This window comes from Branchiostoma belcheri, unplaced genomic scaffold, assembly GCF_001625305.1.
Source record: "Branchiostoma belcheri isolate BF01 breed outbred unplaced genomic scaffold, Haploidv18h27 scaffold20, whole genome shotgun sequence".
In the NCBI taxonomy this organism is placed as follows: Eukaryota; Metazoa; Chordata; class Leptocardii; order Amphioxiformes; family Branchiostomatidae; genus Branchiostoma; species Branchiostoma belcheri.
In genome coordinates this window covers 2322893-2335576 of record NW_017803491.1, presented here as the reverse complement: position 1 = coordinate 2335576, position 12684 = coordinate 2322893, and the positions used below count along the sequence as shown (strand labels likewise).

The window sequence follows — 12684 nt, the reverse complement described above, 5'->3', positions numbered from 1 at the left end:
CCAGGGGAATTTGACGACTATAGAGGGTCCTACACAGGTAGATTGGACCCTCTATAGTCGGCCAATTCCCCTGGCCAGCTACATTCTTTTTAGGCCGATATTTTACTATTTATTCAACCTGTAAAGGAGTTTGGTGGAGACTAGTAAATGACCAACACAAAAAACGCCCCCCGAAGCCTTACGAAGTGGTATCGCCCGTCTAACCAGCCTAAGACACCCATTCCACGATAATTGCCTCGTTTTAGAGCATCGCCGTCTCCTTTGAGTGCTTGTACAGAAGCCGAATTTATGACAACACCAGCCGACCTTACAACCAACGCCTCAATTTAGAACCCTTTGTAACAGCTGAATTATGTGATATTTCACCCCGGCCGTTCTATCTCCGTTCTTTTGTGTGGGATAGAGAGTTATCTATAGTAGCGGGGCATTAAGGGGTTTAGTGATGTTGATGAGCGTCATGATGCGATCGTTGGACGTTATTAAGGCTGTGGAACAGTCCGGGGTCCCACCGGTAACACAACAGATAAGTACATCAGCCGAAACGGCCTGCTACAAGTCAGATAACGACCACTCAGGACACATAAATGAGACCGCCTTCTATCATATGTCATCCTTACGTATTAATATAGATATAGTGAAATGGATGACTTCCTATTTAGTCCATAGAAACAAATCGAGGTACATATAAAGAGATGTATGTATGTAATGCGCTTGATAAATCACTAACTCTGGCTCTAGATCTGTCCTCGGCAAAATGGAACCAATAGATGGGCCATAGATAGTCAAATGTTGGAGTAGCTCTTACGTTACTATTGTAGGCAACCAATACTAGTACACAAAAGCCATTACAATTCTTCGGATACACGAAATAATTGGACGTCTATTGCATTTCAATGAAGCTTATTTAAATTCCCTATCAGGCAAGTACGTGTTCAGTCTATTTTTTCTTTCAACTAAGTTGAAGTTGAAACAGTAAATTTTGCCCTAGTCCCGGTAACAGGCGTGTTTGGTTTTGTTGTATCTTATCTAAAATGTACTGATACCTAGCCTAACGTCCTTCTACTGTCCTGTAACTAGCCTCTTGTCTTTTTTTTACTCAATTCTAGTTCATTTAAAGCTGTCAAGTTCAGTGTGTATATTCTACTTTTCTTGTCCTAATCCAACAACTTTGCACACATACCCCCCCCCCCTAAAAAACACATCTGGAACAAAACCGCAGTTGTTCCATGTCGCCTGGTCTCTGTGGGCTTGTTTTTAGCTTACTCTTGTAATTGAGTCATTTGAGTGCATTATAAAGTGCCCGTGCTGAGTCGATGTGACACAACTAGTCCAACTTGCCCTGCAGTACAACAACTCAGCAAGTCTCCAGATGGCAAGGCTCGCGGCGCCTCCAGCGCTTTTGTGCCGGGCCCCCGAGTCAAAGAATACCCGCCCTTCACCGCGTTTGTCCCCTGTAATAACTCGCTTCCCTCCAACAACAAAAAAAGTCTGAGAGCTTTCCTTTCTTCCGAGCGTCGACCCGCCGAGAGTTGAGAATTCCGTGGCCGGCAGAGCTCGACTAATGACCGAAGAGTCTCAGCCGGCTGGCCGCTACTTCGAGTCGGGTGAAACTTGGTCGCTAGATCGTATCTTTGCGGTTTGTTGTTCCCAAAACAATGGGCCATCACGGAGTTATGCTGCGATGCGTTCCTTACTGTTTATTCTATTAGTTCATTACCACAAATCACAGAAGAACAGTTGTCAGCGGAAAAAAAATTAAACGTGAATCATTTATTGGACGAAAACACAAAACAGCAACACTCCCTAGTTTTATGATTCTGTATTTACACCTATTTTTTGTGAACAGTTCATCTCCAAGGATATTGCTTTTGTGCTAAGTTTATTCTACAGGGAGTTCTCCCAATTAAGAATGTATTACAGCTCCGATTTCCGAACCCCAAATCCGCTTAGTTGCTGATAGTAAATAGTTCGTACGTGAGTCTCTACAAAATGTTCGTCTGTTGTAACATCTTTCCTGTAATTTGCGGTGCTCCACAAGGCCGTTCTCTTACGTTTTTCCGTGTCAACATTGCGAAGAATGTGGTAATATCTGTTATTTCCCATCCACGGTGAACTACTAACAGGTGGTGTTCGTTTTAAATCCTGGTATAAATCGTATGATGTCATTATCTCAGAGGATGTCGCGTGGAAAAAATAGCACGGAATCGTCTTATGGGTGTTTTGATATGAATAATTAAACGGCCGTGTTCAGGACAGTGGATCCCCACCCATATAGAAGCGGAGGCGTACGGACAAAAGGATGAGTAACTCGTGGTGTATAATAAGATATGAAAGGGTGTGTATTGGGTATACTAGTACCATGAAACCTTTGTTGTCTCCTTGAACCATGTTTCGAAAGTGATGCCTCAATCTTCAGTTATCATGTTTTTATCTATTTGGTTATTTATCTATCTATCAATTTAAGCCTTTGTTGAAACCTGATACTAGTATATAAAACAAAACATCAATAGATTTATCTTTTGAGTCTGAAGCAATCTTTTGAGTTCCAAAAAAAGTCTGTAAACCCTCTTCAAACTCTAGATAACTTTCTTCTTAACTTCCAAGTTTCCCGTCCTCTCGATGAAGAATGGACATGCTAGTTTATAAACGTCTTTACAAAATCGCATTACACAATATCCCCTTTTAAACCCTCGAGGGATGACTGTTGGGTCGCCTATTATCGATTGCCATAAATGGTCGTCAACGAAGTATGCAAATGAGCTGGGCCGATTACCCCCGACGTCACGAGAACCGTTCCGACCCCGTCCGACCCGAGCCGAGCCGAGTTGTCTGACGGGTCCTGGCTTCATTCTCACGCCCCACTCTTCCCAACATTCCACGACGGGAAACTGTCGACTTCGGACGTTACCTTTAAACCACCAGCACTTGGATTTTCCTTCATTTTCATACCGTGTCAAGGAGTGATTCTAACTTCCCATAGGCGGAAAGGACCGGGAAAGGCACTTTTCCTATCAGGTGAGTTGGCTACGAGCCCTCCAGTCGGTGATGTTGAGCTATAGGTAACAATTACTGCGGAGTGTGTTTTTTTGAAAGCCCGAGTGGCTTTGTAACGTTTTACTTGTCACGGAGAATTACATTACCCGAGTGTCGGAAGCCGTTGGTTTGTTGACGGAACGACGCCCGGTTTGAGTGTTGGGGCCTGTTTATTTTAGAGCGGCTTTCTCCGAGATCCCTTTTCAAGAGAGCGTCCGTACTCACGCTGCTTGGAACTGTTCGCCCATGAAGCCAATTTTGTCAACCGTCCCATGAAGACACGGCCGGGTCAGGCTGGTACAATAGGGGTCACCTTTACAGAAAGAAGCGGCTTTTGTCATGAAAATTTGCGCCAACAACGAACCCCACCACCCCCTGAAGTGGGGCAAATTGAAAGAACTTCGAATGGCAGAGCGGGAGGGAGGCGCTCTCCATATTCATACAAGACAAACTAGGCGGCTTTTCTTTCAAAATTTCTTTGGAGCGACAACATAAGGACGACACTGCGTACCTGTGTTGGACGCCATATTTTTTCAGTACGGGTATGCCCTGGGGGCATGTGTAACAGAAGGCACGGTTATTTTCTTTTCCTAAGCCTACATGAAGACCATGAACCATGTAAACTTCCGATTGTTGCGAGGCAGAAGTGGCCAATTACTGTATATTATGGCAGCCTGTTGGGGGTTGGCGAGGCCGGACTTATTGCGGATACACAAAAGCGGCAATTTCTGCTTCAAGTCGTGTCCAATATTCAGTTCTCTCACCTGCTGAGATCCTCTAGTTTCTTCAGAGAGGGTTTTTTTAGTGTACGGATGTACACGATGCGCAAAAAAAAAATACAGAAAAGAACTAAATCGTGACTGTATATGTGTTTGTAACTTGTTCAGCGCAAACTAATAATGACAAATCCGAAGGAATTACAATTTACATTTCTTGCATTTGAAAAGAACTCGCAGCAGGAACTAGGGTTTACTCAGTTCGCATATCCCACATTTCTTTCCCTCGTTTGCATTCCTGGAAAAAAGCTCACATGTGGCCACGAAGACAATGAACCATATTGTTCACGCCGAACTTCAGCACACAAAAACCTGTTTGCCTGTTGGTAGAGGTGGACCTGTTTTTCCACTAACCGTTTGCTTCAAATATTTCCTACGCGAAAACACAAACCAATCGCAGGAATGCTCAGTCAAATGAGAAGGAAACCAAACGCCATCTCCTTCCCCGGCGCTAATTTGCAAAGTGGGGGAGAGGAGGTCTTTACAAACACTCCATGCCCTTACACAGGGATAAATGTCGTGGCGTTGTTTGAATTTGGTGTGTGGACGGGACATTTTGAGGATAAACGCAAAGTCGACCCGTCTGCCCCCCTCCCCACATAGTCAAGCCCCTAGCTAGCCCCATTATCTCTGACACGGGATGGCATTTCTAAATCTCTCTTCCATTTGGAGAGCTCACCCCTGCCCCTTGTAGTCCTGTGTGTAGCACGCCGCCGGTAAGTAACGTTCTCTCCTACCTTCCCCCTCGCCATTGAACCCGGATGGTGTTACGGGACGATGACAGGTATACCGCAGGTTTAAAGCCGAAGCCGAGGCTCCGAACGCCCCCGACGCGGCGTGGTTTTACACGAGCGAGCATTTGAAGTAGTGTGGCGTAACGTAACGCGAGACGGGCACTAAGGGAAAGACTTCTTGACTATCGCTCGGTTTTTTTCATGTTTTCTTCTCGCCACCTGGGCCCAAATCTGAGGTTTTAGCGTCGGTTTCCCTTTAACAATCGGAGCCAGGTTGGTTGACAGGTAGGTCAGTGTTTTTGCTGTAGTGAACGTAACGCTAATTTGTAACATACATGTCGAGTGCAAGCAAGGGTCGTCAGGCCTGGTACTACTACTGGTAGTAGCCTTTACCCTGGCGGGCCTTCTAGTTCTACTCAGCATCTACATCGCCGTTAACATCAGTTCTTCTTCATGTTCCTGATGGCTAATTTCCAACCATACAAGTAGAAACGATCATCTAAAATCTAAATCGTCAACCTTACGCCCCCCCCCCCTCCTCCGTACCCCTCCCAGCCCCTATATTTTTCATCCTAGTCATCTGGGTTTTGTCTTGTCGTCTGCCCAGTGACATTTATAGGCTATGGATCGTCAGCTAGTGGGAGATAAGGATTTAGGAGAAGCGATCGAGCAAAAACAGAGCAGGATACCCGGTGATACGGCTCAGTACAGCCTAGCTATAAGTATAAACATGTCCCGTGGTATGTTACAGGTACTGTAGACAAGCATATCTTTCGTAGTCTCTGTCTCTATCGTATTTTCAATCACCCTATACTGTATAAACTATAATGTATTCATCCACTATATATCACACCCAATTCCCATATCTCTACCCGTGACATTTTCCCTTTTATCCGCACTGGGAACTTAATAAACTAAATTGAAATTAATGGATACCACAAGCGCAGGCTTACGGAGCAGAGGATAACCGTTTTTATGTCCTGGATTATGATAAATGGAAAACCTTTCATGTTCCCTTCTAAGCTACATGTATGTACAGACTAGGCCATAGTAACGTATAGTGAACTAAGGTGTATTTACAAACGTTAACATGCATACTGGAATACAGGTAACGCTATACTAAGCGAAATTACCATACTTTAGCAATTCCCCATGCGTTCCTCGCTAAGTGCTGAAGGCGTCTGACAGAAAAAAGACGATGACAGGTAAGGAAACGCCTGCGATATTTCACTTCACGTTTTCCTCCAGGCCCGAGACACTGATGTTGAACTCGCGATTTTTAAAGCTCATGATTTTCCCCAGACTTCGGTATTTCCAGCAGGACTGCAGTACATATATGGTCACGTCACTCAAATTCACCCGTTTGAACCAACTGTACGTTAGAAACGATAGGTCCTTTGCTTTGTCGTACAGAGGGTTTGTCGTGCCCCCCTCCCTCATGTTTCCATCTGACCTACATCACCGATATTGTTTACACATTCGCCATGTGACATAAACAATCAACAACATTTTAAACGTTCGCGTAGGGTCGCGTCATTTCTTAAAATACGCCTCTCCTTGGCCTTTTAATTACTCAAGCATCCCCTGGTATCAACCCACGCTCCCTCAAAGCCGAGTATTTTAGTCTGAAACATTTTCCCGCCAAGTAAACGGCACGGTTAAATGGTTTCCCCGTCCCCATGCGCTGTCAGGGTACATCTGTTGAACGATTCAGTTGTAAGCAGTGACCGTGAACTCCACAGCGTGGCTTCTTTCAGGTTCTCAGTTTCACGTATGGGAAATGTACAGGTGATGACATTTTCTTTTCAAGGGCACTCTCACAAGATCACAGAATGTTCCGTATTTTCTTAAAACTACCAACCAAACCTTTATTACGGTTTCAGCGAAACGACAGCGGCACTGCCACTCTCGCACGCGTAGTTGTAGGTGTAGAAACAATTCTACATCGTTTATAAACAACCCGGGGTTCTTCAATTCCACGGGTGACTTTGCCTGTAGTACGATCGCTAAGTGTTCTCCCAAATTTCGTTCCAGGTCGTCCTCTAGTTGACCCAGAACAAGCGTGAAATTCCCAAGACGTCTCATCAGGGCTCAGGTTTCGCGGGACGACAGGAGAAAACGATGAGACACAGAAGAAAGGACGGCGGCTCACCTTTCGTGCTACCAGGTGAGTGTATTGAGAGCCAAGAGCCCGTGACTGTGGGCCACAACCTGTGCGTTGTTTCCAACCGGTGGCATAGTCAACAAAGGCTTTGTGTTCTGTTGTTTTAAAGCGACAGGCCTCAAGTACTCAGCTGCCGGGCTGTAGTGTTATTTTTTTCGGTGGGGGAGACGATGTAGGTTATAACAACAGTGTTGTACAAGGAGGCATGGTTTCTACGCGTCGCATATGTTTCTAAATGGACCGAGGTTCCAAGCATTGTCCTGTGTGCTCGCGAATTTCAAACGTTCTGTATGATGCTTATGCGGAATGCCATAGTAGATGGACTTGTATGTGGGGTCTGTTATTCTCGTTACGGAGTTCTAAAGCGTCTTTGCAGGCCGCGTCGACGGTTTTAGCTGTTTGTACAAGGCCGAGTGCCGTCCTATGGATGATAGGGTAAACAATTCGTGTTCGTTATCCTACGGTATGGCCCCGCTCGCCACTGGGCCCTCTCTCAGTAAACGTCAAAGTCCTGTCAAGTCAATGTTGTTGTAAGGGTAGTTGTGATAACGTTCGGCCCATCCTGGTAGTCTCTGGGAAATTACTGTATAGTCTGGTGGCTTCAGTAAGTGTTTGAGACGCCCCACATGTTGGGTGGTTCGAGTCTTTTACGGTCAGCGTCAGACCACGATTTTGACGAAACCTGAGTCCAGTTTTCCTGTGCTCGGCTCCTGATTTTGACTCCTTCTGGGACGGGAGTGTTTGTTGTTGCTTGTTTACTGTCTCCTACTAATATAGACTCCATCTGTTGTAGCCTCGACCCCAGTACACTGGGTAGAGTTCTTGATCAGTGACAAGGCGAGGAGACTCGCAAACCATCTGTTTTGACATCACAGTCTGGGAACCAGTCTAGTTAGGCCTGTGGACAGCCCATATGTAGTCTCAAAATCAGGACTTTTGGGCGTTTAAAGTGATATTAGCAAGGGTTTTATGGCTCACTTTCTAGCTTACATATCGTATTTCTATTCATGAGGGTGGGATTTGAGGTCCCAGACTATTCGAGAGTGGAATTTAAAAAAAAAAAAGAAGCCACACACACAGAAAATCCCTTCAGGCAATTCAAACTATCGTCTCACCTTCGCTTTAAATCCAAGGGTTTTTATCTGACAATTCTCCAGTCCATGCTGAGACCGTCTTGTCTTGAGTGATGTTCTTCATTTATATCCTAATCCAGGATTACCAGATTAAACTTGAACCTTTTATGTAATCTTGTCTGTCATTGGCGCCTTTCTGGTGTCCTCTAAGTCATTAGATTGGGATACAGCCGTTGACAGACAGATCGCATATGCCTTACCTTCAGCTAGATTCTCATGTAACTTTGACCTTGGTGGATTAAGAAAGGATTTAAGGAGAGACAAGACGAGAAAATATACCCAAAATTTGAACTTGAACTGCCCTAGGCTCTGTTTACTGAGATTAAGTTGTATATGTGAGGCATCTACTAATGATCATTTTGAAAAACTCAAGAACCAACTGTCAAGAGTTTTGGGAGAAATTATTTCGTGTCTGTGTGGTGGCATTTTCTTTTTTCCTGGGTTCCAAGAAATTTTTCGTCCAATTTGGTTCCCAGTAATTTCTATCCACGTTATCCATGGTCAGTGGGCATCAAAGGGTCATTTTGTTGTCCGGACAGGGCTGAAAGAAAACAAGTGACCACAATTTTGTTCCCTGTTGGAAGACTTCGATAATTAGACTGGGTCTGAGTCGCCATTTTCTTGAGGTGGGGAAAACATGCAGCACGAACAAAGCGACGAGACGAATAAATCACCCACACTAATACCCACCTGACAAATTGGATAATGCGCACCTCAGCGAACATCGCCATGGAAACCAGACTTATTTCAGATCTTTGGGCTAAATTGGTCTAGTTTTCGCGGGAAGTCTTATTTGATTGGTCGCTGGGATTATCCTTTGAGAGCAGGTCCTGCTTTGAGTGTGCTTGTTAGAAAATCCGTGCAAGCCGACTGAAATAAAATTGTATACATCACAAGAATTGGGTTGAAATTTCAGCCAATGTTTTCGCAAAAAGTTGCGACTATTATATTACCAGCATAGAGCATAAAACAATACTTCTTTGTCTTGTTTTTCTGGTCCTAAATATAATATCAACAGAAGAAAGTTTACAAGATCGTATTACTGAGGTAGCTATTAAACTGATGTAGTAAACGAATATCGAAATACTGAAGTAAACGTTAATTTCAGTAGTTTGGTGTAAGGGTTTGCATAGGGAACTACGGAAATTCTGTACCAGTGCTCGCAATCTTCCATCAGACTTATGCACACAAAGAATGACTGTGCAGTTATGTAAACAACTGTCATCTATACACACACAGCCACACCGGCAGGGACTTCTGAGAAGAGCTCTAGTGTTTTCCTGTTTGTATATTACCACGAACTCAAGTGTACCTCAAAATCAAGCAACTATCTTGAATGGTTGTTATAGTATATAAAACGTGAAGCCGTATTGAATGAATGGGAGTGAAACTGTGAAAAGGCGTGCCATTTTTGTACCCCCGTGCCAGTTAGCACGTCTGATATATGTTTATATAGGCCGACTGTGATGTTTGTCTTTCGGACGATCGTCCGTCAACTAGGCGAGAAGTACCGATAAGGCGAGGGGAGGGAGGGGGGTAGTTAGTGACTCGGCGTCACTGGGTGGGTCGTTCATTAGCATATCTTCTTCGCCATTTTTGTAAGATCTTATCTGGGCTCTTTTTATACACGTAAACATACTTACGTATCGAAGATTTTAGGTTTGTCCCAGTCCCAGTCTAGAAGGGTACTTCATAGAAGATGACTCAAAAGCTGACTCACACCGCATGCAAACGCACAAAATTATAAGACACGAGTCTTATACAAACACCTGAAGAGGTTAAAAGTTGAGACTTAAAACAGAGACGTTTGTGTTTTGCAGTAGTCTGGAAGATAGAAAGCAGACATTCCACGCGACGGGTTTAGAACTTAGAATAACAAATTATTCAAGTGCGTCTCTCGTCACCAAGATTTCCCGACATCAAATAACGTTTGTTCAGCGAGACACGCAAAACGATAACGTCAACAAATCGTGTGCACAGTTCTGGAACCGATACCCTGTCCATCGCCTCTTGTTTATTTTTTTTTTCTTCTTTCGATGTAAAAGAGATCGCTTCTGAGAGGTACTAGTACCTCCTCAATATTCATATAAAACCGTGAATTTATCTCGAACATTCTTCACACGTTCTTTCTTATGAAAATCAGCCCTGTAGTCTTGTATGGGTTTCTTATTCATTCCCCTTGTTCAGTATTTGTATAGTAAGGAACCGATAGTGTTATGCTAAGACCCTTGCGAACACTAGTACGAAAAAAAAAAGAATGAAGAACAAGACAATTAGAACCCATTTGAAACGTGGCTTTTGAGTTCAAAAGACCTGGGTTTTCCTTTTGTAAATGAGGTACGTGTTCTATTCAGTTTGTACGTAACCTTGTCCACATGCCATACATATGGATAATGCGATCAGATAATGTAATTATGAAAGACCTCCACGAAGTGAGACAAGTGTCTATACGGCTTCCTATCCTAACGTGCAAAAAATGAAGGTTTAGACACTTTTCTCCGTAGCTTTCCTGTCATGTGATATGGAACAAAAGGGCTCATTCCTCTACAACAAAAGGATAAAATGAAATTATGAAAGAATTCCATGCTATTTTTATAAGCTTCCTACCCCTATAGGGTTTTGGAAGAAACTGTCATGTACAACTTTGAAACTTACCTTTAATATGAAAAGAAAAAAGGAACGAAATACAAATGAAATACACGTACAAAATTTAAGGGTGCCGTTTTGAAATGTTTCCCGTAGATTGTGCAAGAAGAACATGCTTTTAACTCTGTTATGTCACCATCATTATCTATACCAGTATCCGACAACAAGTGTCTACAAAACTTCCCAGTTATCTGACAAAATCAGAGTCTCGTCACGATTCGCTCTACCTGAACCCATTTCGAGTCACAAAGAACAATAGGACAGTGACAGTGGCATTCCTCCTGTGTTAGTACATGTCACCTGTATGGTCTACTATGTGACGCCTTTAGACACTGTGTCTCTACTTACCGTTAGATTCAACCACAGATAATGTTTCCTAACTGTAGAGGAAGTACTAGTATGATACATAGTTCAGGTAAAAGGTAAGTCATAGCATTGCAGTAACGAACCTACTTGTATCAACCAATGAGCGACACTCTTTCAGAAGCATCTGGTCTAAAAGCATGCTGCCAACGCTATATTCACGATTTGCATACAGTTAACAAATGAAGCTTGCGACAATGTATCTTTACACGGTGCCAGACAAAAACAAGAATATTATATTCCCACTGGACTTTCATTAAAAACGTGGTCATTGTGCGCAAAACAGCTGCTGTATACAAGCGTCCAGCTGTCTTTCTACATGTGTGCATCAACTATGACAACGAGATACGTTCAACAAAAATTCAGTGGAAAAAGTAGAACAACAATTTAATAGATGTTCCTTCGTGCAAACCTTGAGACGTATTCCGCCTTTATCATATTCCATAAATATCCGATTATCAACTTATGACTTATCATGATAGTTGACTTGTCATATCTATATTGAGAATCTTACTTTTAATGTAACATGACTTTGGGGTTGAGGATGAATCATAACACATGAGCAACTGGTGGTAGATTTTATGGTAGCGGAGGTTGTATGATTCAGATGTTTCTGGTAAATTCTACTCAAACGATTAATGATTTCGATGACTCATTTCTTTGATGACGCCGATGTATCATATTGTTCGCTTTTGTCTGTGATGTACTTCTTCTCTTCATTGACATTTGCTTGAAGTATTACCGCTAAGCCCATGAAAGTAGAAAACTAGGTTAAAGCTGCTATTTTGTATTATTACTACCCCCGTCGTTTTGTGTGGATATACGTACGCCACGCGTACGTTCCTTTGCTGTTTCTATCAGTTCGGAACAGGTAATAGTAGTTTCTACGTCAATGTCATAATTTGTGACTTGTGAGCTTTGATGTGTAATTGTAGGCTTTGTTGTTGCCCTTCCCACTCCCACGACAGCGTAATTTTACAGAGAACGTTTTGGTAGATCTGAAATCATCAAAGCATTTCCAATTTCGGCAACATCGCCACCTGTCTTGTGAAAGGGCATGACGAGATTCTCGGGTTTTAGTGTAATTTGTAGCATTTCCCAAATTCCAGTACAGTTCCTTCTTGTCTGGTTGATCCTTTCTTTTGTTCATCTAATACCAGTTTCCACAGGTTTGACGATGTTTCAGGAACTTGTTACTTTTCACCTGTCCGTTAGATCCTTCTCACTTCCGTTTAAAACTCATGCACTATTTCCCTCTCTTTCCAAAATAGTTGAATCATGACCATCATTACAATACAATCTTTCTGGATTGCTTCGTCATTTTTATAGTTTGGAAACCACATTGGAGTCTACATATTAGACATGATGTATCAGTCGTCCTATTGACCTGTCAATCAAATGAAGCGTACACATGGCGCGAAAATAAACTCCATTACATCATTGATGAGATATTGTCTCTAACCCCACCTACGCTGCCATTATCTACTCCAATCTATTATATACCTTGACGTGAGCGCCGAAAGCCTCTGGCTTACCTGTCACGAAAGGGGTCGCCACTTCCTTATAAGGAGATGGGCTGTAACGATACCGATGACGTATCCACTTAATTGCATAAACAACACACCCACATTCCTTATATGGTATGTAACCTGTCGCACAGGACTAACCGTCACATAGCTGACGGGCTCTTTTCTGACAACTAAATTATAATCGGTCTTCTTCACTGCATTCTATCGGCCCAATCATCATTTGTGGTAGTGGTGCCATATATAGATTACCAAAGGCCATAGAACTACGGACCCATTCTTTTGAAGTATATTCTTATCCGAGTCAAT

The 12684-nt window shown here is 43.1% G+C and overlaps 1 protein-coding gene across 3 annotated transcripts in view; it reads left to right on the top strand.

Moving 5' to 3' along the window:
* The first annotated feature begins 2836 nt into the window (after positions 1 to 2836).
* The window catches only part of LOC109469243 (neurexin-1b-like), a 28096-nt gene continuing 18248 nt past the window's right edge, over positions 2837 to 12684 (top strand). Inside the window, exons 1-2 of one of the 3 annotated variants that reach the window (XM_019767716.1) lie at positions 2837 to 3015; positions 6578 to 6710. In XM_019767716.1, the coding sequence (XP_019623275.1) occupies positions 6665 to 6710 (46 nt within the window). In that variant the 5' untranslated portion in view covers positions 2837 to 3015; positions 6578 to 6664. Of the gene's footprint in view, positions 3016 to 4468; positions 4526 to 4698; positions 4829 to 6577; positions 6711 to 12684 lie in introns of those variants that run through there. The other 2 variants (XM_019767717.1, XM_019767718.1) reach the window with 2 other exon arrangements.